The following is a 26,637-nucleotide window of genomic DNA, read 5'->3' as shown; positions in this document are numbered from 1 at the left end:
GTATAGAGAAAAGTGGCCACATCCATCAAGCAGATCATAATCCTAAATGTATCTGTGTAAAAACAAACCAAACAAAAATATATATATATGAATATACATATGTATATAAAAATTAATCAGATGTTCCTACTGATAAGATTTACACCTCTATGTCCTCTTGTTTTCTGTGGAAGAAAGATTCAAAATACAAGGGCACTGAGTGCATCAGCAACAGGGCGAGGCTTTGGGTTGCCAGTGACTCACTGCAAGGTGTCAGTAAGAAGACAAAGTGACGTTAGAGCACTTTAGCAATTACACACGACCATGGGCAAAGCCCAGCTGCAAAAAGTGGCATTAGCTGTGCTCTTTACATCCTGAACAGATAAAGTAAGTCTCCTAGCACGCAAATACAGTACCTGTGACAAGAGCCTTTACTGAAGATGGCACACTGAGCACTGGCAGGTCTGTGCTCAGAGTTCAGATGAGTGTAAAAACCACAGCCCACACTGAGCTCATGCATGAGGCTCAGAAAGTATCTCATGATACTGGGTGACCAAAGATAACCCGGAAATGAGTAGGTGGCATGTGACAAGCAATTCAGGAGGAAAAAGAGCTCAACCTACATTTTTGCTTTTTTCAGTTTGTTTTGTTCCAGGGATCTGCCTTCCTTCTGATTTACCTCACTCATTGATCTTCAATGATGCTCACAAAAGAATGATGCGAGCTATTGAGGTGCTCCTCACACCAACCCCACCCAGTACAGGGCAGCCAGCAACCTCTGCAATAAACTGTTCCCACCCGAGGCACGCTGAGAACAGCTTCTGCAGCTGTCCCATGAAGTACAAGAAAAGCTGGGCATTGAGGTTTGCACTAAATTCAACTGAAACATAATTAAATTTGTTCACTATTCCTTATCTGTTTCTACTTTCCTTTGCTTCACTCTCTCCTATGTACTGAGAAAAAAATCTTTCTGCATTTAGAAGTAGTAACTGGAGGCAGGTTAGAGGAAGGAAGGCAGGATATTCACATAGCGAGGTGATTTGCCATAAAAGTAAATACTAAAATGATTTACACACAAAAGCATATATACAAATACACATTTTGGGAAAGATAAATGCTGCAGAGAACAAGCCAGACAGACTGTACATCTGGAAAAAACTTAAGCTATTCCATCACTACACAAGTACCTCCTCCTCCTCCTAAAGCATTTAGTTTGCCCTAAATCAAAGCAGGATTTGGGATTAACTTTGGTGGTGCTGTGGTATATTTTAGGTTAGAATTTCTGGGCTACAACAGAATGAAAAAACTGCTGCTGTCATTAAAACAACCTGGAAAACCTCCTAAAATGATGACACCTTCATAATGTCCAATCTACCATATACCCAGTCAGCTGCTACAACTTTTGAGTCAGGTTTAAGCACAGAAACAAAGTGATATACTATTTCACCTATTTTTCTTACTTTGACCTCTGGAAAATAGTACACTCCAGTAAGTGGAATCCAATGTGTTAACAATTCAGCAACACTAAACTGGAAGTGACAGTCAGTAACTACCAGTGTGACACTGCGTCACAACGGACTACGAGCCAACACTGAGTTGATAAGAATACATAGGCCTTTGAGATGCAGAACAGGCAGTTTTTACCAGAAAGGACCATTTTCCCCACAGCAGCACTAACCATCACTCCGAACATGCAGTTAAGAAATGCTAATTAACCTGTGAAATCAGCACTCCCAAAGGAGGACTTCAAACCACGTCTGGTTGAGATGTCTGTTTCCCATTTTTGCACCTCGGATGACTAAGGAAAGCAGCTACCATAACTGCAACACCCAAGTAATAGGAAAAAGGCCTCAAAACTAAATGAAAACTCTAACCTTCCCAGTGAAAACTCAACAGGAGGAGATACACTTCTACAAAACATAAATAAAACAAATTTTGCATGTTTCAAGCAGCCACAATCTTCACCTGCTGTTCATATTACAAAGCCACCGTGTAACTCCACAGGATTCCCCACTTTGCTCAGGCCAGACAGGAATGAGTTTCATGTCAGATTTAAAGCACATCAGTTTCTGATCCTCCTGTTCATGGGATATTATGATCAGCCACAGAAATGCTGACCGCAGCGGTGAGGGTAGGATGTGTGTGTGTGTGTGTGTGTGAAGAAGGGGGACAAGATGGGGAATGTAGAGGAAACATTTTGCTTTTGCATTTCCTCTCAATAATCACAATGCAAGCCCAAAGGACAGCCCTGAGCATGATGCTACATGTTCACTGTTCTCCATCACGTGCTTGTTTTGGTTAATTCCAGGTACAGGCAGAGTTCACCTCACTCACCCATCATCTTTCACCTCTTGCCTTCAATTAGGTCTTGAGTAGGTGGATGGTAAATTGATTTTGCTATATAGCAATCCTGGTAAGCTATAGTAACTAAAAAGGGTAACTACAGCAAATTCTTCAGCAGCACATTTCAGAGCTCCGCTCCGAGGGCTGCAACAACTTTTGATTTAAGCAAGTAATTCCAACAAAAATAAAAAAATCCGAAGTATCATAACCTTGCCAGGATAAAAAAAAAACAAAAAAACAAAACAACAACAAAAAAAAAAAAAAAACAACAAGCAGGGTTTTATTTTGCAGCTCCAGACAGACAGAAAGGATAATCGAATTGGTCTCCAATAATTTGTATATCGTATATGGTTTATGCTTGTTTTTATCCCCCAAGCATTCCTTGAGTTGGGCCCCCTTCTCCATCCCTTTATAACCCAGACAATTAAAGAGAAGCACAACGAGCACAAGGCAGCCACGGAGCCCAGCTGATGACCAAGCCACCTACCTCTGCCCCCTCATCCGTCAGAGCGGCACTCAGGCGGCTGCTCTGCAGCAGCTCAAAGAGGTCATCGCTGGTTTCCCTCTTCCCCTCAGACACAGGGCTGCCTGAAACTTGCACATCTGGGTGGGCGACTGTCACCTCCGTGCGTGTCACCTGCTGCGATGCCCACAGCCAGTCCTCTCCCGCTGGCCTCGCTGAAGCACTTCTGCTTTTCAGGGACACCACAGACCTGGAGAAGCTCTTGGGGGAGCAGCTCGACAACACCTGAGTACTCGAGTAAGTTGTTTCTTCTTCTGTAAGAGTCTCCACCTCCAGCATGTCAGGTACTGACACACTGAGGCGTCGGTCCAAGGAGTGGACCTTCCTCTCCACCATTTTGCTAGACCTCTTCTTTGGCTTCTTCACACTTAGGTTTTGCAGGAACGGTCTAGTTTTCTGTTTCAAGGATCCCCAGACGGATGGTTTATCCAAGTCCATTGCTGCAACCGGGATCTCAGCAATGCCTCCTGCATGAAACAGCTTCAACGATTCCCAGGGTGACTAAAAGAAACGTAGGAAGAAGGCATGTCAGTCACAAAAGTGAACAGCTGCTGAAGATTATGATTCATGTTGCCTCATCTTGAAACTTTCAGTCATTTTCCTCAACAGTTAAAACAAAGCATGCCACATTAGTAAATGCTTCCAAATACAATCTGGTGGGTAGGTTTGATTATTTGGGAAGAAAACTGCCAGAACAAGTATTTAATCCTACACGAAAATGCAATGTCTGCCCACTACTATATGATTGCTAAGAGGAGACGTTATATTTCTTCTTCTGTCAAGTCCCAATTTGCAAAACTTTGATATTTACCCAATTTGAAACTGTTTCTGTACAAAACCTACTGATGGGAGTCCAGTCACGATAATGCTAGCACACTAAAAAAACCTGGCAAAGCCGGCACATTAATTTCTGCTGACGTTTTTCCACCCCATGTAGGGGTTTTTTGGCTATTTCCTAGGCTATGTGGATTCTTACATGACACATTATTGGACAAGCACAACACAAAATACAGCTCCAGAAACTAAGTGGATGAGAGTGAAGAGGACACGTAGGACATGAGATACCAGTTGAGACCCCAAAATCCTCCCCTTACATTAACCTACTGCCAATGAAAGTCACCACTGCAGAATTGGTTTTCCTCATAAAGGCGGCAATTGAGAGAAAATGAGGGCAAAAACGGATGGGTGGATCACTTACAGATTTTGAAAACCTACTGGCGGACTCTCATCTTTGAGCTGATTCATATTGAGCTTTCATACAGTAGGGAGAGACAAGAAGAGAAGAGCCAAAACAAAATCACCTACTGTATCTGCATCATAAGGGAGCAATCGTATAGACACCTCTGTGCACAGGAATATCCTCACAGACAGCGACTTTCGTGGTTAACAGCCGAGCAACCCTTCTTAGTCTGTGAAGCAGAGATAGCCAAACCATCACCAAAACTCATTAAGAAAAAAAAGCTGATGAAACCTGCAGGTTTACTCCTTTACAGTCCCAAGGACACACACAGAGAGGTTACAGGATATGTCCTTAGAAATCTATACCCATTAACTATATAACTGCTGCTTCCAAAACTGACAGTCTGTTTACGATCTAGCAATTGCACAGTTGACCAAAACTGACTTATCCCATCGTTTTCCCGATCACTAGGGAAAATCCCAGGAAGACAATAGAAATACAACTGTTGGATAAATCCAGATACAGTCTAGATACAGATACACCGTCTGCTTTCAAATAAATCTGCTCTTACATTAATTTGAGTGAGCTTGTATAGCAGTTATTTAACAGCTTATTTAAATAATATTATGACTAACCCCACCAAACTTGCAGTGTTCAGGCCTCTACAAGAAATGCTTTAACTGCATTACTATGTAACTAAAGCTGAGAACCCTCCCCCCATTTATATTATTATATAAATTATTAATACCAGCATCATTATATCCCATACAAAAAATAATAAGCTTTAATGTCATTACATGCATTCACAAGGCAGGAGAAAATTTTGTCCAAGTCAGGTGTGTTACTATAGATATATCGGCTTAACACAGTATTTTCACTTCCATCTCCAAAAGTCAGACTCAGTATCAAAGTGCACATAGATAAACTGAATTATTTTTTTTCCCTCACATCACTGAGAAGCAAAAACAATTTTCCAAACCTCACAGAGGGAGATCTGAGGCACACAAAGCATGGCAGGGCTTTCTTGTCTCGCTGAACTCAGGGTGAAGCTCAAGATGGTCAGATTTACAGGGGGAGGAGAAAAAAAAAAAATCAATGCCAACCTTAGCAGGTTTGACTGGAGATGCAGGAATGCCCATGTTGGAGCAGCACCTGATGCCCTATGCAAGCTCAGAGATGTGGCTGAATTTGCTCCCTACAACTGATAGTTTTCACTTAGGCTCTTCCCTCTTGAAATAAAAACTCGCCATGGCAGCTGCAGGCCTCTTTGGTAGCGTTAAGTCCTATGCCAATAACAGAAATTATTGGGCTAAACACATTTGCAGTAAACATTATGAAGCACGCTGCTGGGATTCATTTAAACAGCTCTTCTACTGCCAGTGCTCTCTGCTTTGCTCGCCTACACGCATAGAAACCTGCTGAAGCAAAGACGTTGTAAATAACGGCAGGACCCAGCTCAACGTCCACTTCCCAAGACTCTTACTGCTTCCTATTCCCTTCCTGTTATTCTCCACCCCTCTCCTTTTGACAACTCACTGCTGCTGTTTTTATCTTGTTTGCTTTCAGATTTTGTGTCCTAGCAGCAGACTTCTTCGTGTAGGTTTTTCCAGTGACTTTCCCCCAAGTTGAATGTTTGTTTGTTTGTTGTTTTTTTTTTTTCCAGCTACATTCCCTCAGCTGCTGAATAGAAATGCCCATCAGCAAGGATGGTGCACGGACCCGTGCTGTTTCTCTGAGACCCCCTTGCATTTAACTCCAAATGAGCGGAGTCCTCCTCAAGCCAGGCAGAATCACAGTGGAAGGGGGAATTAAAAAAAAATAAAAAATGGGGAAAAGTTTCTGACTTTTGGTCAAGACTACAGGGACAGCTGCAGCTACCTGCCACCTAGCAGCTCTCACACTGGGGCAACGCAGCAGTGATACTGGCTGCATAGCCAGCGCCAGGATGCCTGAACTGGGGCCACAGAAGACACAAGCCCATCCCTTGATTGCCAAGGGGCTTGGCCATTCTCTGCCTCCAAACCTTTACACCCACACTCCTACTGCAGCTGTAATTTTTTTTTTTTAATAAATAATTGTATTTACAAACTAATCCAAATGATGGTTATAATACACAAATAACAGTAAATACAATCTGTTCTAATCTGAGAAAAGGGTAAATACAGTCTGAAGGGCAAATGCACTCTGACATCAGCCATTCACAGACTGGCATAGTTTTTTTACACTTCCCCAGTTCAAGCAGAAAAAACACACCACCACCATGACCAGAAATCTGTTCCCTAGAAAGGTCACTGGAAGATCAGGGATGGGGACCACCATCCCTCCCCGGCACGGTGCTGGAGCCAGGGGTGCCAGGCCTCCTGGGGTACCCCAGTGCCACACCGGCATGTATTCACATGCACAACTGTTCCTTCTTCCTACATCAATTTTTCTCTGCTTTTCTTTTCCACACCAAGCAACATCAATAGATACATGATTTTCAAGAGAGATAAATTCTCCTTTGGTTGTGAAAAGCATGTTTTCAGTACCAACATGTTGTTCACGTACTCCTTATCCTCCACAGGCCAGAAGCTTTCCCTCTTCCTTCCACAGCCTCAGAAGTTCAGTGCCAACCATATCGCCAAATATTCCCTAAGCAACCAAAGGGAAAAGCATACTTTGCCAAATCCTTGGTCTGAGCTTGGCATCCTTATTCTTTCCTGTATCAATGGCACATTGTAAGAAAAATCTGCAAACAGTAATCATTCAAAGAGAAATGTTTCCTGTTATCGACTTTAACTTCGTTGCTTTTAATTTAATTGAATGGCTCCTTGTTCTTATGTAATGAGAAAAAAATACATCTTTTCAGCCTATCTTCTTCAGCCTTCTCTTTAATATTTACTAAATCTCAAATGCTCAGAAGAATCCATATAGTTTAATCTCTTTCTTCAGAGACACCACTTTTGATTGTACCTGTCATTTTTATTATATCCTGTTCTTTTGCTGTCTCCTCCTCTTTTGGGAGCAATATGGGCAAGAAGGAAAGGATTAGTGACAGAAAAGTTGGTCACAGCTCACCATCCAACTGATATAACAAGTATTTCTAGCATTCTATCCCCCTGAAGCATTTTCCTATTATGGTCCTGGGGATTTTTTTGGTTTTTTATGTGCTTTGGTTTCTCTCACTGTAACAGTCCCTACGCACTCTCTTAAATTGTTATAATATTTAGAGCTAAATTATTTTTTCAGATGTGCTAACGAGTTGCTATTAGAGATATTTCAAATGCCATTGAAAGCCTAGAGAAGTCGTTCTGCAATTGTACTTCACTTACTGTCTTGTCAGGAAGCCAGAAAAGCCACAAGTGAGAAATACTGCAAGACATTCTGAAAGCATTATAAGAAGTGCCCAATATAACTAAGCTAGCAAACAAAACCAAATTGATTTACATATTGAAAATTATGGAATGTGTTGTCTTTCTTCACTGAGTAAGCGCTCCCTGCACACCCAGAAGGGCACAATGTTCACTGCAGCACCCTGAAACGCTCCCTGCTAACACTTTGAGAAGCATTCTCAAAGCCAGCGAGAAGATAAAAATGCAACAGAGCACAACACCACCACTGTTACAACTTTCATAAATCTAGTAATCATTGTACTAAATTTGCTTATCCAATTAAGGTGAAAACGTTGGGTCATTTTGCGTGCCATCCATCTTCACAACGTCTGATTCAGTCTGCATGTTTTCAGCTACAGCTAAATGGTAGCCAACAATTAAACCCATCGTAGCTGAAAATACGAACGTGCGTTAGAAGCTGTTAGGAAGAAGATGTTCCTCGCTTGCATGCGTAGGTTCAGACTGGAAGGAACTAACGAAACTCCCTCACTGTAAAACCTCTCTCGATTCTGGCTCCTCGTCATCGGATGTTCACCCCATTTGCTGCCGGCCTGGCACAGATTCACTGGCTTCAGACCTAATGCATGAGACATTGTACAAGTTACAAGCAAAGCTGATTAAACTTCTGCTATGCAGCACAGTATTTGGCTACTGAAAACTGTAATAAGAGTATAACCCCTTTAGATTTATAATTCCTGAATTCAGTGCACTGCCATCAGAGGCTGACATCAAGAAAGAAATGGGGGGGGGGGGGGGGGGGAGCAGTGGGGAAAGGGACTGGAATCCTCCTTTCACACTCTTCTTTCGGCTTTTCACTATAAATTGCACCCTCTGGCCCTAGAAATGATAAATTAAACCGTTCCTCCCTGGGAGAAAAAGGAAAATATCAGGAAAATAGCTCTCAGCTGGCTGAAAAACAACCGTATGTGCTCGGTGGTTATTTCTATATCAGCTCATACTAGTTACTCCAGACTTTTTTTTCTCATTGCTGTGTCTAGAACACAGCCAAACAAATAAGTACTAAGAGTGGAATTACTTTAAAAAAAGAAACCTACACTTCCTTCTTCGCAATGGCTCATGTCAGTACCTTATCTGGAAAATCAGTAACTTCATAAGCATCAACAGCCACAGAGATAAGAGAATATCACCCAAATAAAGTAACCCTTTGTTGAGAGTTACCAGTTTCTCCCGGTAGATCCCAAACCCTGCACCTGTTACACTTCTACATGATATTTAAAACGTTTAAAAGAAAAGGGACTACCTTACCAGGGGCAGGCTGCCCCTCGGATTACCAACACCTTCCAATGTTGTGCTTCCTTTGCAGAAAAAGCAAGTCCAAAAGGAAAGTCCTAGGCGGGCCTGAGGCCATTCCTCCGGGCGGGCGATGACAGAAGCTGACAGAATTAGATACACAGATCACAATACTGAGACACCGAGACAGCCTTTTCTTCCTGCAGCTGTGTCTTACAGCATATGGTAAATACCTGAACTTAAATTTGATAAGGCACCAGAAAAAGTCTAATCTCTGATTCTGCACAGGCTAATTACCCTGGGGAAATCAGTGTTAGAATTATTTTTAGTACTAATAAGCATCAAAGGGAGCGCACTGCTGAAGTGTAGCTAACATCTTCATTGCATAGGTGACTTGCTGCAAAAGCAGGGTCATGTCTTGGCCAGCTTCCAAATCTTGCCACTGCATTTGAGCTCCAGCTTCCCTATAGGGCTTCAGATGATGCCAGTCTCTTGACACAGATCCTGCTCTTCTATTGCTGTATTGTTACAGACTCATTTGCAAGGCGTAGTGGGATGCTAAACTTAATAAAATAACTTGACCTGTTGCTGTCAACCAAATTAGTACAAGTGCTTCATAAAAGACAATTTCATATGCTTCAACAGAAATAAGATGACCAAAAGAAACAAGTCTTATTTTCTTGATGTAAGATGAAAGAAATCTACACTCCTTGCAGAACGCCACAAATACTGCCTAGGGTACATACAAAGCTTAAGAAAAGCATATTTATTATATGCAGATAATACAGACATCTTAAGTAAAGACTTTTTTTTTTTTTTTTTCTTTTGAGTTTGTTCTTTTAGGGGAGAGGTTTTTTTTACAGATCCCTGGGGTTTTAGGCTCTGGGCTTTTAGATCCCATGCTCGGCTTTTCATTTTTTAATTGGCTCAAATGTGATGAGTTCTATCTTTCACAAACACATGAAACAAGTACACATCTTCTTCCACTTATCAGACAAGAGAGGAACAGGGATGTTCCAACTCCTTAGAGACTCTTTTGCACAATCTGGAGAGCTTTTTTCTCAACATTTATGCACAGACAGTAGCTATGAGAACTAACAGAACAACCAGCTGCTATAAGCATCTTAAAATAGCATCTGATAGTGAAAGTTACTGAAAAAAACCCTGCACCTGCCTCCAGCTTATGAAAGTATTACTTTTGCTTTGCTTCTGTCTATTCTAAAACAGAAGAAAAATTATGAGTACGTATGGGGGAAATAAAGGAAGAAGTGTTTGGGTGTATTTTTACAAAAATATTTCACAAGTTCCTTCCACTCTTTCAGCCTCCTTCAAAATACTGCAGCTTGTAATGGTACCTGTGCAAGCCAGAAAGCCCCTTCAATCTTTTCAGTGTAATTCATGGGACTGTACCAAGCTGGTACAATCAAATATGATCTTTACAGTGCAGTCACACCTGCCAAGCACCAGACCTCTCGGAGGACACCTATGCATGAAGATCTGCTTCCTGCAGCCCTGTACCGCAGGAGACGATGTGCACATCAAACCAGGCTCCAAGAAAGATCCTGGAGTGACAGAGTCTGCCCTTGGAAGGCACTGTGCCACACGCTGAGAACACGACAGCAATCAGGATATTTCTTCAACATTGGCTGTATCTGTTTTATAACTTATCTCCTTGTTCCCAGTCACATCAGGTGGCCCGTGGGGAAGGTAGTACCCAGAGCAGGGCACCTCCAGGAGCAGGGGAAGAGGGAAAGCTGATGAGCAGCAAGGGGAAGGACAGATACAGGTACAAGCAGAGCAAGAGCGAGATAAGGAGAGCTCTAAAATAATTAGACAAATGAGAGCTTTATCAGTGTTCACATGAGGAGCAACACAAGATCGAGAGAGTGGCTGGGACCCACGTGTTGAGGGAGCTGGTGCCCATTCAGAGGAGCTCTGGGGGGAACCCAGCCCTGCAGCATCCTTCCTCCACACTCTCTCCTTCAAGCCCTTGTTCATGTGTCTCATAACAAAAGGTATATTTTTATAACAAGAGGTGCACAGAAATAGATCATTCCTTTTCATAACTCTCAGGGAAAACAAACCTAAGAAGGAAATTGGAGACTCATTTCCACTGGAGGCCAAATCAGCCAGTGCCTTTTACTAGCACTTAAGTCACATATTTAAATAAAGTAAGTTTGTATTTATATGCAAATTACTTGTCCTTGTGCCAGCATTGCTCCCTAAATAACTACTATTACTGTCACACCACTGACCAAAACTCACAGACTACAGAGGAAAGATCTATTAAAAGCTCTGCGTGATTCCTTATATAACAACAATAATAGAATTGTTTAGGTTGGAAAAGCCCATTAAGGTCATCGAGTCCAACCGTTAATCCAGCACTGCCAAGTCCACCACTAAACCATGTCCCTAAGCACCACATCTACACAGCTTGTAAATAGCTCCGGGGATGGTGACTCCACCAGGTCCCTGGGCAGCCTGTTCCTGTGCTTGACAACCATTTCAGTGAAGAAATCTTCCCTCATACCCAATTTAAACGTCCCCTGGCTTGAGTCCATTTCTTCTTGTCTTATCACTTGCTACTTGAAAGAAGAGACTGACACCCAGCTCCTTTCAGGTAGTTACCAGAGTGGCCTAAACACAACACTTTTGATCCGTAGAAGTGGCCTGATGCTAATTTGAGCAGGACAAAGGCCTACGCTAAGCAGGCTGTTAATTTGCCCTCTCTTCTTCCTTACTACAGATTGTTCCTCTTCAACGTGGCACATGCCAGGGCCAGAGCTCACGGCGAAAGCTGGGCACACAGGAGAGTTGAGATTACTTTGAATCTCTATTGATCTGTGTGATTACATGTCTTTTCACAGATTTAACATCTCCACACAGTTTGGGTCCATCTGTAGATAAAATGACCCAGTGTTTTTACAGTCTCTTAATCTGCAAAAGCAGAAGGCTGAAGGCAACTGCCCTTCAAGACAACAGGGGTCGGTGCGTTGTAGCTATCACTGGAATGAGGGAATTGCACCAGTAACTGCCCTCATTTTCTGCCAGAGCCACCAGTCTCCTTACAGAAAATCACTGCACTTAGATTTCTGGGGTTGTGCACTGCCACTGAGAAGGCTGACAGGGACACTGGAAAATCCACATATAAGTCTCTTAGGATGCTCTTGATGAATCCAAATGTTTGTGGGTTTCAGTGCCATCTTCTCCACAGCCATCAGTACAACTAACTCGTACTAGTTAACTGCACAGAGATAGACACAGACAGAGATCACAACCACAAGTGAAATGGAAATCCTGGGAGAAGCACAGGGGAGTTTAAACGAAGAATAAAACAAATGTTTAAGCATTCAAAGCAGTTATCTGATCCTCAGCCTCAGAAGGCAGTTATTCACAGCCACAATGAATCTGTGTCTGAACTCCAGGCTACAACCGGTAAACAAGTGTTAATTTGTGGGGGACACAAAAAGCCCTCCTTGTCACTGGCATGTTTTTTCTGTTAAGTATTGCTGGAAGACACACACACTATCTGTTAAATCTCCAAGAAGTCAACTTTGAGTATGCAGAACCATTGCACACTTATACCCATGTTACAAGCACAATAATTCTAAGCACAAAGCTCCCCTGTGTATTTTTTTTCAAAACACATGAACATTTTAGTGGGCTTCATGGATCCTCAGCTACTCCAAAATTCAGTTTGGAGTGATCAGGGATAAGACGCTCAGAAAAATACTGGAGCAGGAGTAGATAATTACTAGGGAACAGCTCCTGACAATAAAGATCTTTGAAAGCCACGGTTTTGTATTGGCTAAACAGCAATAAGAGTATCATATAACTGCTACAGAAAGGGTGGAAAAAGGCAATTTTAGGAGAAATTTTAACAATCAGCAATAAGGGATGCTTTTACAGATGACAGTAGTTTTGATAATGTCTTAAGTTATATGGCTAACTTCATAAAGTTAAGCAGCAAAACATCCAGTCTGATAACAATGTAGACAAGCGATACGTACAAACTAGTCACTAATGCCAAGAAAACTCGCTCAAGCCTGACTTCTGAGTAAAACTTGGAAGAGTCGATTCTGTTACACATGGAAAAGCAAGCAAATACATCCATATACCTTCCTCCTGGACTAAAGAAGCTTAATCCTCCTTATTCATAGCTGTGATTCTGGTGAATAAATTTCATCCTGAACAATAACTTAGTACTTTAAATACAAAGAAGCCAACGCACACAATCAAAACCTGCCACATTCCCCCTGTGAAGTCATGCCAATAAATTGTTCAGTCCACAAATGGCAGCATAAACCTAAAGACTCCTTTAAACTTTTTTTTTTCCAGTTGTAGAGACTAAACGTATGCCAGCACATCTCTAAATGCCAGCCATTCCTCACAGAAGAGAACCAGCTTTGAGTTTTATCTTTCCATACACCATTTGAGTTTTCAGCCTCCTGGCACTAGAAATAGTCACTTTCTCTGAGGGTTCTGTTACAGCATTATTTTCCCATTGAGAAGATCTGATAAAGGTGGTAGATTTAACTCATGTTCATTGGCAATTAAACTTTGGCACTTCCCAAGTCTTAACACTGGGGTTTCACTTTGCTAAAGCTGAAACCCTAAATACTGATATCATTATAAAAGAAAAACAAACTATGATTCCAGTAACTGTTCTAAGTTTGAATAAAAGGGTCAAATATTCAAATACAAGAATTTGCTACAATCCCATGCAGGGAAGAATACTAAGTGACCTGTTCAGGATGTCACCTGCAGAAGTGACCTTCACTCTACAGTAAGAGAACCTTAACTCTATAGTAAAACCTCGTTTTGTGGATTCTAGTGCATTCCTGGAAGTGATCTCATCAGAAAAGCTCCCCAGAACAGAAATACTGGCATTGCTGACTTAGGGTGACACCCCTTTTACTTGCACTTGACGAAATAATTTAAAATTCACTTTCAGTTCTTCTGAGATGATTGGTTTATATGACAAACCTGCTCTGTTGTTTTCATTTTGCTCATCAATAATTTAAAATTCACTTTCAGTTCTTCTGAGATGATTGGTTTATATGACAAACCTGCTCTGTTGTTTTCATTTTGCTCATCTTCGCCCTCACTGTAGCTACAAGCAGCTTTTACATAGGAATTTGGCTCACTGGCATTACACTGGCACCCTGGTCACTTGACCTGATATCATGGATAATTTTCCTCGGTGTTTTCAGTTTCTAACCCAGAATTTTCCAAAATATTCTGTCCTCTCTGGGCTCCAGTAAGGGCTTCTTTGATACTACACTGCTCCGACTGCACGTCCTGTCGGTGACTGTCGGTCACAGGTCCTGGGGACCTTTGATCTCACCCAGGATGGCTGTCATCACTTTGCACAGAACCAGTTGCTGGAGCCGTTATCCCAAAGCTGGGGCCGACGTGGGTATCACACAGCAGCGCTTGACCCCACCGCCTGCCTTACTTTGGCATCTGCAGCACAACACATTACTCATTCACACACACCCTTAAATGCATTTTGGAAGAAGAGGGAAGAAGGAAACACCCCACGCTTTGAGGAATGCTGTCAGGGATCAGCAATTCATGGCAGAACTTGCATGCATCTTTAAAAGCATTATTCATTCCCCCTGTACTCCGTGAAATGATGGGATGATTGCCTTATCTGTTGGCACGAGACATCCAAACCTCAACATAAAAATATATTTTACATAGAATTCAAGAGATTCTCCATTCAGAGCCAGTTTGCTGGATTTTATTGCATTTCAGTTGCATTCAGAGACCTCTTGGCAGCTCCATGGTGCATCCAGGTGGCAGGGCCATGAAGATGTTAATGTCTGTCCAAATCAAATTACTTTTATTGTGAAAAACTGCAGACACATTACACAGTCCTTAAAACACACTTCTGTCCTGATTCATCCAGGGTAAATTTGCCATAGGCAGGGTGGAGTAAAGTTTGCTAAACTTTAAATACCTTCCCTTAAGAATAGCTACACCTCCTTGCTCATGCCACCCAACCACACTGGCCAACCATTTGTACACTTACCACAGTGGGGTTTTTTGGGTTTAATTTTCTTTTCATGCATACATAGCTCCAGGCAGGATAGCTTAGAACAGATCAAACTGACCACTACGCTTGTCATTATCATGCCCCATTCACATATTCTCAAACTAAATGTTAAGTGCATAAATCATGGCCATTTAGCCCCTAATTAACAAACAAAATGAAGAGTTTATTAATCATGGATGTTTAGTTCTGGTGAATACTAACTAAAAGGCATTTTAATTTGGCTACCACAATTATACAATCTCCTGAGTTTGTTTATGGATTCAAACCACAGAGCTCAAAACCAAGTCTTTTGCAACAGATGAAAATAAAAAAACCTTTCAGGTCATTTTTTAGGAATGTTTTTTAATGGATTTAAGAGCTATCCGCATTCCAGCTACCTGTGTCTAACAGATATGGGCAAGAGTCACTAATCTGGCAAGTGTCCTGAAACAAAAACTGCTCACAGTGAGCTAAATAGATTAGATTTTCTGGTTCAAACAACTTTTGCACCTAAGTAGATGAATGCTTGATCTTCTTCAGCTTTCATTTGCTTACTATCAAAGGCCAGACAGACTTTTTGCTGAATATTACTATGAGGCATCCAAGGTTGTTTGGTGGATGTTAGGAACCAGAAACATTCCTGAACTGGAGGAAACAGGCTGCATTTCAAAATGCAAAGGTTTTCCCCTGGCTTGTAATGAGATTTGTGTCCTAAATTACAGTTTTACAGAGCTGAACAAAGTTCAGCCAATTGTACATTTAAAAAAAAATAAATGAATAAAACAACCAAAACCAAACCATACCCCAGCCACAAAGGTACTATCACCATTACCGCTATCTACATTTGGGTAGGGAGCGTCTGTTCTAAAATAACTACAAGCAACCCCAAATAACAGAACTTCTACAAAATCCACTACAATATATAACTGGAATTACATGTTTGCATCCAAAAAGAAAAACAAGACAAAACAAAACCCTACAGTTAATTGTTTCCAAGTACAAGAAACTGGGAACAAAGCCTGCTATTGAATGAGCATTAATGATTTGCCATTTGCTTCTGCAGATGTTTCCCATGAGGGAAGACAGCAAAAAAACATTCCACTTGAAACCCAGGGAAGCAGTGACAGGGAGCTGAGTTATGTTAACTCATTCATTTGGATATTTTTATTTGAAATTGTCAAAAACATTAGGTTCAATAGGATTTTACTTTAAGCGGAACTTGTATGCAACAAATTTCAAAGAACTGAGCTCCATAATCCCTTCTCACTTAAACCCAAATGAGGCAGGATTTTTAAAAAAAAATCATAGCCATGATAATATGAGCAAAGAAAGTCTGCCCCATCCTCACTGACAGCTCCAGACCATCGCCACCTCCACATCAATGGCAACAAAGGCAAATGTCTGCTCAAATAAATTAGTATGGACATCTCATTTCTAGTCATCTCCCATTAAGAGCTTATCACCCAATAAAGATTATATGCCCTGTCATGGGCAGAATATAGTTTAGTGCAGGGCTTATCTATTTAGGAGCAAAGAACGAAAGCACACACTCATAAATCCTGAAAAGACAACAGAGCTACTTCTGCATCTTAATTTATGGTGTTAACGGAGCTGGAAATCTTTTACTTCCGAATTAGCTCTTATCTCTGATCTTAAGGCAGCAAAACTGTACGGTTCCAAGGATTTCCAAAACAATGAAGTCTGCCCAAACCTAAAATTTCCAGTAAAGCAAAATTTACTTTGCAGACTCCTAGTTCTTAGGAGTGGGCAGCAAGAAGAATTGTCAAGGGTAAAAGTACTTCCCAGAAAGGAAGGATATGAATAAGATGTCCCTTTTTTATTTCCCCCATCCCAAAAGGCCAACAAAACAAAGATCTCAGAACCTTCGTTATTATTTTCCTTGTATTTTAGCAAGTTGTTTTTGTGGGAAAGTGAAAACAAGTTAGTGAAGGAGCATCTGTGTAAATACATACGAAACAGGCACCCACCACAGCAGGCAGAAATGTCACCCTCTGGGTCACTTGGCTCCAAGTCTCACCATACAGTAACCAAGAAACCAGAAGCAAGCAATCAAGCTAACTAGTTTTAACTAAGGACCACCAGAAAGTGTCTCCAGGAAGCTCTCCTGTAAGACCGAAGGTGGTCACATCGGGCATCCTACCCACCCACAAGAGGGTACTCTGCTGGTGGTGGGGATAGGACACCTACATGACTAAATTGGAAATATTCCAGCATCAATTCCACAAGCAGCCTTGAAGGTTCCCAGCTCAAGGATCTGCTTTCCTTAGACAAGCAGGAGCTAAAGACAACAGGAATGTGCAGAAATACGCTATTTGTCACCATCAGCCCCGATGCAGAGTTTAACAGGAGGCAGCATAAGCATCAAGACTAAAGATTAGAAGAGTGCCTAAAGGTCAGCAGACTGCTTATATGAACAAAAAACCAAAAAAGCTTCCTTAAAAAAAGTGGTATACATTTAAGAAAATAGAAATCAAAACCAAAACCATAACATCTCCAGATTTTCACACAATAATAAATTATTTTATAAGAGACAAAACAGTGAAGCTTTGCAGCAGTAGTGTAGCCTTGCAAAATGTCAGATCAATCTGCATTCTTAACAGATGGTTACCAATAGCCAGTTAATCAAAACTTAAGGAAGCACAGCACAGCACACTATTTACTGCAGGTTTTTCCACAAAGTGTGAAAATGGATGTTACATCTAACATTCACCTGCCTGGAGCTGTTCTGGATAAAGCAGCAGTGATCTGAGAAAAACCCATCTGAATTTTCATCACATACAGCGTGTCAGTGGCCTGCATCACTCCAAATATTGATTTAGCCCAATAAGCTGCCTCTAACTGACCAAAAGCAGATGCTCAGGGAAAGAAAATAAGGTCAGGAAATTATATCATGATTCTGCCTGCAAAATAATCTCCTGGTTTCCAGGAATCTGTGATTTAGGGGCTGCTTCAGCTGGAAATTGTATCTGCATCTTTGTGATTAACAGTCCTAGCACACTTTTTCTCTATTAATTTGCCTAACAACTTTTAAAATCCATTTATATCTTAAGCAACAGGAAGATACTACAGTAATGAGTTCAATTGAGAAATTATACTTGTGTGAAACAGTATCTCCTTTTATTGAAAAGTACCTCAGAAAAAGAGTCATTTCATTTTGCTCATTTATTCTCACTTCTTTAAAATCTGGAGTTACGTGAAATTATGAGTAAATGTTCTCTGTTTACTCCATATCACTCAGATTTTGCCTGCTTCTGTGTTATCCCCTCTAACAATCTCTCTTAATTGAAAAGCACAGACCATTCAAGAACCCTGGTTAATGTTACACCATCCAAACTTCTTAACTGGCACACACAACAGGCATACAAAATCTATTTTTTTTTCCCTAAGATAATTGATTTATCTGAATATATAATGTTGTGCAAAACATCCAAATTTTAAAACCATATAGGAATGCTTCAAGAAAAGTTAATTAACATCTTTTTATCCAGTCTTATCATTGGGTGTAACTAACCAAATATTTTTTAAGCTGAAAGAACAGGTTGAAGTGTTTGCAAATCACCTTTGTGATCTGTTGTGCAGCTTAGTTTAAAGGACTGCATTTTTTGATAAGTAAGAGACCTAGCGATTCCTAAACACTTTTTAAAAAGAATAGCAAGAGCCTCCTTTATACCAGTGCAGAACAGCTATGTGATGAGTTAGTGCAAATAAAATTACACTCTTGCAGATATTTACCCCAGCACAGTGAAGCATGCTGCACTGGGGTGCTGAAAGCCTCATCTGCTTTAGGAGGCGGCATCCTCAGGGCAGGACAGACAGGCTGCACATCCATAATGCCTTACTCCTCACAGGATATCCATGATCCAAGGAAGATGGAGAACATTAACAGAAATGAAGCTTCCATTAACAAGGCTTCCTTATTACTGATCCCTAAATTGCACCAGATCCATCTGCCCACACAGGAATCACCCCACTCCGTGGCAATGCTGGTAAACCTGTAGCTACACCCAAACTAATTTCTTCAAGCAAGAAATTGCCAAGCATATAATAAGGTAATCAATCATTTGATCGAACATGAGAGACTTGGCCTTGTTTCTCATATCGTTATCGGCCCTCATTAGGACCCTCACACAGAATGCAATGGGGAGTTAATCCTTATGTGAATACAGAAGAAAAACCTTGCCATTGGGACACATAAATTGCCTAAATATGAATATTCCTTCTGCTTCGATGGTTTGATTTTATAGCATCAACAGCTTAGAAAATAGAGGTGCACTCACGTACAGCTGTTCTGCTGATGCTCCATCTGAAACCAGAGCTCAAAGGCACTCACGTTTCTGGTATCTGCACAATCCTGCAAAGACCAATTTAGTTTTGAGAAACAGCCTCCTGGGACCCAGGGAGCATTTAACTCCTAACTTTGGTAGGAACAGGTTGAAAAAAACTCTTCCTTTTGCTTATAAAGAAGCTTCTATGCAACTGTGTTATCTAATAAATACAACCAGAAGTAAAATGGGAATGTGGGAAGGGTGCCAATGTAAATCCTCCAAATCTGAGGAAATCAGGAGCAATTTTCCACTCAGGGATGGAAACGGCGTGGAGGAAATGCAGAGCATATTTAGCGTGCTTTGCTCTCTTCTGCTAAGGTGAAGTTTCACTCCCTCCCTCACCACCAGCCAGGCTGCTGCCCAAGCAGCGGGACCCCAACCAGCATGGAGATGACCGACCCCACCTCTCCGTACCTTGGGAGACAGAAATTCGAGGCCCCATACCAAAATTAGTTCATGATATGGGAGTGAATGACCGAAACTGGTAAAACCTGAGATTCTTGTAACGAAGTGACAGCACAAACTGTTACATGCGTCCTGCATAAATTTCATGGCCACTAGTGGAGGCCTCATGACTACCTTCAGTTATAATCAAAAAATTAGTTTTAGAGATGAGATGGGCAAATCAGCAGCATGTAGACTAAAGCAGCAGAAGCAGACACTCAATACTGCTTGGAAATCTCAGAGGGAGGAACCGAGAAGCTTCTGGGATGAGGTTTATCCCATCCCGAGCCCACCCTGGCTACACACGGTCTGACCCCAGCTTCATCACTGGCAGCCCCAAATCCCAGTAAACTTCAACATTCAAACACAACTACTACTCTCCTCAGGAGCATTTCTTGCCTGAGCAGGTACATTTTTTTAACAATTATCTGTTCAAGTAAGAGGAATTTCATCAGTGCAGTTAGTCAGAAAGCAACTGCAAAAGCCACTGGGGGAAAAAAAAAAAAAACTTGCAGTGAAGTTGAGCCAGTTATGGTACTAATGACCTCAAATGACGTGGTAAGTAGCAATTCTAGCCCTCTTGATTTATGCACTGGCCAAAGAGGGGTGATTACAAGAGCCCATATGCTGTATAGACACCCACCTGCCACTGACCATCAACGACAGAGGTGCCCCCCTCATGCCCTTGTTTCTTAACACCTTAAATTAATAAAATCAAAGTTAAACACTTCTCAACAGCACAAAACTTACCATCCCTATGAAAAAAGTGACAAAAATTAAGAAATAAGACGAAAGTTTCCTCTCTGCACCGTTTTCTTCAAATTGTTCTTCACGCAGCTACTGCAAAGTGAAACTACACATGCTGAATTCCTCTTCAGACTGCATCGCATGAAAGTCTATTTGCTTTACAACAAGCTACTTTATGATGGTACTGAACAGCAGCAAGAAATCAAACAAGTAAGATTATTACTCAAATACACCCATTCATCCCGACAGCTAAATGTACCCACTCAACAGTATGAGAATGAATCAAAATCATTGCAAAATACACGATAAATTCTACAGCTTAACCACAGAAAATTAATACAAAAATATCCAGGTGAGAATTTCTATTTTCCTAATGCCACGTAGTAGTAATCCAGCCTCCAGTGTGCTTTGAGCAACTGACTGTCATAAAACTAAGGGCACCAGTTGGTTTCTTGGCAGCTGCCATAGTTGTGCTATCCTACCGTCAATGAAAAATTACACTATTTCTCATTATAAGCACATCAACAGATTCTTTTAAACACCTACCCCTTATATCTTAGATTTCCCTCAAAGGTACCCTTAAGGCAGCTTTGCTATACTGATGCACCTGTTTGAATGTTTTTCTTTGTGTTTGTTTATTTTAGAGATTGTTTTATGAAGTTTCTTATTTTTCTAACTACAGTCGATAACCAAACAAGTCAATTTCGGTAAACAAATGCACCTAGGAATGAATCAGTTCAGTGAAAGCTGGCTGGGAAGGAAGCCAATTTCTCCAGCATAATATTCGCACCTAAAAAAAACGACGACAACAGAAATACTCACACAAGGTCCAGGTATCTCGTGCAGCATCACTAAAGCAATACACAGCAAAGCAGGGAACAGAGAGGAACCTCGAGCCTCCCACTACAAAGTTAGTTCTCGTGGTACCTGGGTAAGTGCAAACAGCGATAGCAATGTGGCTGGCTCAAAATAGGTAAAATCCAAGGAGTCTCCAGAAAACCAAACCAAACCAAACCAAACACACACACAAAACCCAACACCCATGAAACCCCCCCTCCTACAACCGGCTGAGACTTTCCTCTGCAAGTGAATTCGCGCCGTATTTAAAGCAACACGAGAGGCCGCGCTAAGCACCAAAGCAGGTGGCAGCAGCGAACTGCCAGCAGGGCTGCCGGCCCCCCCCGCAAAGCGGGGATCCCAGCGGGGCACCGAGCGCCGGGCACCGCGGGCGCGCACGCTGCGCGGCGGGGTTTACCTGTTGGCCGGCGCAGCCCATCCCGCCCGGCGCGCCGCGCCGCCGCCGCGCTCACCCCGCCAGCGCCGTCCCGGGCGGGCACGTGTCGCTGTCACCGCCGCCCCCGGCGCCTCCCGGGGCGGAGCCGCCGCCGGCACCTCCCTGCGCGCTGCCCGGAACCTCCCGGGCTTACCGCAACCCACCGGCCCGCGGCCCCCCCCCGGCGCAGCCCGCCTCGGAGCATCCCCGCCCGCCCCACGGACCGTTTCCCTCGGAGCATCCCCGGCAGCACCCCCGCGCCCGCCCCCCCAGGCCTGTACCCTTCCCCGCTCCCCACACTGCTGCGCCCAAAGGTTCCCCGAGCCAATCCAAAACTCCGAGGGGTTTGTCCCAGGGCAGAGGGGAAGGTGGGGGCAGAGGGCGGGGGGCTGGCAGCACCCCCCTTCAGCGCCCCGGGTGAGGGTGGAGCTGGAAAGGAAAGTCCGTGAATGACTACAGGCAAAGGGAAATAAAATCAACAGCAGCGCTGCCACGTAACGCTCCTTCTTGGCTGCATCTCCTAATACTTTTTCTTGGCGGCATCTCCAGGTGCCTGACAAGGGAGCCAAGTACCACAGTCGTGCGTTTCAGGCAAGGAAACTGAGGCAGGACTGCATAAGGACTTGCTTACCTGGCACGTCTGCAGTTGAAACAAGGACCCACATGTGTTTCTTCATGAGTTTGCCACAGCATGGAAGGGCAGATGCTACCCAGCAGCACCTCCAACACCAGCTTGTTTCTGGAGCACTCTGGCTTTCACACTCCACTACACACCTTCTCCGACACCTCATGCACGTCACACGTCAGCACTCCAGCCTGTGAGGTTTAACCTCCCTTGAGTGTGGTATCACCACAGGAGGCACAGAGCAATGAGGGCTAAGAGAAAAAAAAAAAAAAAAAAAGCTTAGTGATGGAACTTATTTACATTCCATGCCTATCACTCTGATCAACTGAAATTGCACCTTGTCTAAGAGCACAGCTGACGTAGTGACACTCACCTCACATCATCTACTGAAACCTAGTGATGCAATCACATTATGCCATTGCAAAATAGAAATTGCCATGTACATGTGGATATGCGGTCAGGGTTTGTCATAGCGCAAAGAATCAGTCCACTAATGACTGAGTAAAAACATGGGGGAAACATTATAAAAGTCATTACTCCAACTCTTTCAACCAGATCTGAAGAGGAGGAATTCACATGTATGCACAGTCCCACATGGATCCACAAGATCAGGAGCAAGAAGCTACATGTCAGCAAGATTGTTGCTTGAACATGTGAGCAATCTTACAGGATCAGGGCAAAGAAAAAAAACCAACACTTGGCAAGGTTTTGTTTTCCCTCCTGACTTAAAGATCACATTTGAATGGCCAGATCCTAATGTTCCAGCACAGCCTGGGCAACACCAACAGTACTGCGGCCAATACTGTATCAGGAGGTATGCAGCAACTCCTGCAGTACACATAACTTCCTACAGTTTTGCTAAATGCTGAGCAGGCCAGTTTCACTCAGCACATGCAATCAGAAATTTAGAGGGAAGCTGGCTGATAACAGAAAACTACTCAGCCACCTAAACTGAAAACAGAGAAGAAAGAAAACTTGTACCACTTGTCATCCTTTCATCTAAACCAAGGCAGGTATCAGGTTCAAATAATAAGGCAAGGCTGGAACAAAACCAACACAGCCTTTAAAATACTTTTTTGTTTGCTCTGTGATCCCAAAAAATGTGTCTCAGAAAGAGTTCTCTGTGTGTTTTGTCAAAGACTACAGCCAAGAGAGAAAAAACTGTAAACATGCCCAAGGGCAATCTAATAAAGGCAGCTGCTGATTTTTGGAGTAGCAAAAAACGTAGCTTGCGTGCATGTCTGCCAAAATAAAACGTAACAGTGCTTCTTGGATGCAACAGGGGGAAGACAGAGAGACAAGAATTAAATTCTCGTGCCCAGTATCCACCAAAATAAGAAGAGCTTGCCACGAGTTAGTAGCAATAAAAAGATAAATCAATTAACTATTACAAGACTACCCAAATAAGGGCTCTTGAAAATATTAGCTTGAGAAATTTTCTTCTCTTGAATATCATATAAGTTCTGAGTAAATATAATGGTGTCATTGGTGATAAGTGCTGCAGCTGCATCGAACATGCCAGTTACCAGCCCTACATGTGGCCTTTGTGTTTCATCCCATCAAGATCATGTCACTGCTTCTATTTGTCCTTCCACAGTGCATATGCAACAGGTGGGAAGCCAGTACATGTTCACCGTGTGACACGTTGGGAAAATAGTAGAATGCTGGGACTAGACTAAAAAGATTATTAAGGAAGTGCCGACAGAGCTGAAAAAACTTTTTCTGTAGCAGTATTGGTTTTGCTTGCTCACTGGTGACACACCACTGTGAGGAGATGTTCAGAGTGAGAAGTCACATCTGGGTTCTAGTTCCTGTGAGGGCCAGTGGAGGTGGTAACTCGTTACTACTCTTCAACCCCCATAGATGCTTTCCTTGTTTGATCTATGCATGGCCCTCTTTCCACTATTTGATACATTCATGGTAATCTAAAATGTTTTTCCTAGAACACCCAACTATAGCAAATCAACAAGAAACCAGAACTTGTCCTGTCTTTATCTTATACTTGAAACGATACACCTATTTGCTAGCGTTCATGTTAACTCTTCCTATTTTTAACAAATGTTAGTACATTTTACTTATAAAAAAACCCAAAAAAACCAAAAAACTTTAACAATTCCCTTAGACAGTTTACTACACTGTATGAGAATAGCACATCTGAAGAAAACACCTGTAAAATGGAAAGATATCATATGCTATGGTCAGACCTCCGATTTGATGGCTTATAGGAGCTATTTCTCAGCTAACTAAACATCCCTGGCTGTATGCTGACTTTTTTCAGAAGTGAGAGTGTACCTCACAGTTTCTAAAGTAGGGTTGCAAAGGACAACCTCACTGCATGAACAAAAGGGAAGCGAGGGGAAAAATCAGCCAAGTTTGGTGACAGCCACTGTGAGGACAGCAGTGGGATGCTGTCTGAGGCCACCGTGCACCGAACATCAAGGCTCTTTGCTACTTCACTGCTGACCAAGGAAATGAAGGACAACGCTGGGCAGTTCCCTTGGGGAACTACTTTACATCACTGACAGGCTGAGGGGAAGACAAGAGGGGAAGTGGCACTTTGGAAATATCACCAAAACTCTAGTGAAGCCAGCAAAGCATCCATGAAAACATGAGGGGAGCCAGTGTGAGGGTATATTATGAATGCATCCAGAACACTCTGAAGCCACCAAGAACCAAGATACTCATTATTACAATATTTACTCATTAAATATAGGAATTAGAAATAAACGCTAATTAAATCACACAGTAAAAACACACCACCAAAAAACAAACACGCGGCTAAAAACCCGGTGAACAAACGTTTCAACAGGAGAAATCTAAGTGCGTATAGCTGAACAAGATTCTTTATTACCTTTCAAGGAATACTCACGAGGACTGTACACCTTCCCTTCAGGCACACACATGTTTTTCTTCTCGACTTTATTAAGGATAGCATTACCAATTCCTTTGAGGGAAGAGAAAAGAAAAATATATAATTGAGAATCACAGTTGGCATTATCAAATGTTACTGCTCTTTTGTGTGAATGTCTCATTTCCTCATAAGGAAAAGAAAAGCTCTCTTCCTAGAAAAGAAAAAAATGCAACTTTTCTCCTTTGCCCTGATTTCCCTCCCCCCCCCGTAGTCTGACTGCTAAAAAAAAAAAAAATTACCTCTTCAGCCTTTATCAAAACCTGAGCAATGCAGCTCGGCGTGGGGTTGCTGAAGGTATTGCTTGAAGCGTTAGCAGCCAGCCTGCCCCTCTGCACAGCCTGGGTCCGGCAGCACGTCTATCCAGCACATCTGTCAGGGGGACGAGCAAGATACTTCATGGTACAGGGGCACAGGGAGATCAAATCACAGAAGAACACAGTCGTCCCATGTGTGTTAAACCACTCTTTGTACTTGTACATAGGCAGTGTATCCAGTAACGCAAGTCTTCGGAGCTCACTCAAATAAAAAGCTTTTCAGTGATCGCTCCTCATGTCTCCTACCTTACCTACACGCAGAAGGTGTTTGCTGGAACCGCCACCAGAAGCTTTGAAGATCCCCTTATAATTCTGATCAATTCTGTTTGCACCCACCTTTTCACCACCAACTTTACTGACTTGTTTACAGAAGTTTGCTTAGTAAATGGCTCTGACAGTTGTTAGCCTAGGGCACAAACCTCAGCTCTGCAACCTGTCCAGGCTTTTCAAAAACCCCAGGTGAAATCTCATGCCAGAGTTAAGCGTTGTGGTTTAATTCTTTTATTCCAAAGTTGGACAATTGTGTCCCAGGAGTCCTGATGATCCCAACACAGAGAATTACAAGTCTCTAAGATGCAGCTCATTTTCCTTGCAGCTGGGCACCTGGTTTACAGGCAGAACTTGGAGCAGGACCAAGGGTGTGCTTGCTTTCCAGGTCTGCCAGCGTTAAGCCATTCCCAGAATGCAAACTAAGCTACCTGCAAGGTTTAAGTCATTCTGTGCCACTACAGAAATAAATGTACTCAAGACCTTAATCCCACGCTACTGACATGAATGATGGTAATTAGTTATGGTTTGACTACTCACTGTCAATTCCAGCAGATTACCTGAAAAAAAAAAAAAAAAAAAAAAAGAGAGGTATTTTTATCTCACTTAATGTCATTATGATTCAGCTTATAGGCTGTATTATACATTGTTTAGGACTGGATTGTCTACTCCGAAATGTCACTGACCATTTTTTGTCTGAACAGCGGAAATGCCACACGGTGAAACCTGAGCTTAAACTTCAAAGAAATGAAACCATCACAACCTCAAGTTTCCTCTTCTCTCTTTTTCAATCACATGCCCGTGTTTGTGTGCAACTTAACCATTTCAAGCTGTTCAGCGCTGACTACATTTCGATCAGCTGTACCTGGCGAGAAAGAATGAAGTCAAGACAACTGTTTCAACCACTCAGGATTTATTAATAGCTTTTAAAAACTATTTAAACAGGCTGCATTTTATGACAGATCTTACAATTTACTATGTACGTAGTCATTTTCCTGACACAATTCATTGAGTAGCAATGCA

The 26,637-nt window shown here is 42.3% G+C and overlaps 1 protein-coding gene across 12 annotated transcripts in view; it reads right to left on the bottom strand.

The window, feature by feature from the left end:
• MCTP2 (multiple C2 and transmembrane domain containing 2) overlaps window positions 1-25,335 on the bottom strand; it is a 149,738-nt gene extending 124,403 nt beyond the window's left edge. Inside the window, exons 1-3 of one of the 12 annotated variants that reach the window (XM_080397490.1) lie at window positions 21,480-22,118; window positions 18,986-19,059; window positions 2,810-3,346 (exon numbers count right to left, since the gene is read on the bottom strand). In XM_080397490.1, coding sequence (XP_080253616.1) covers window positions 2,810-3,283 — 474 coding nt within the window. In that variant the 5' untranslated portion in view covers window positions 3,284-3,346; window positions 18,986-19,059; window positions 21,480-22,118. The other 11 variants (XM_080397501.1, XM_080397498.1, XM_080397499.1 and 8 more) reach the window with 11 other exon arrangements.
• Window positions 25,336-26,637: the final 1,302 nt, after the last annotated feature.

The sequence above is a fragment of the Falco punctatus genome (assembly GCF_963210335.1).
Source record: "Falco punctatus genome assembly, chromosome: 7".
Classification (NCBI taxonomy): Eukaryota; Metazoa; Chordata; class Aves; order Falconiformes; family Falconidae; genus Falco; species Falco punctatus.
The sequence above is the reverse complement of the archived record's forward strand: the minus strand, read 5'-3'. Positions and strand labels throughout refer to the sequence as shown.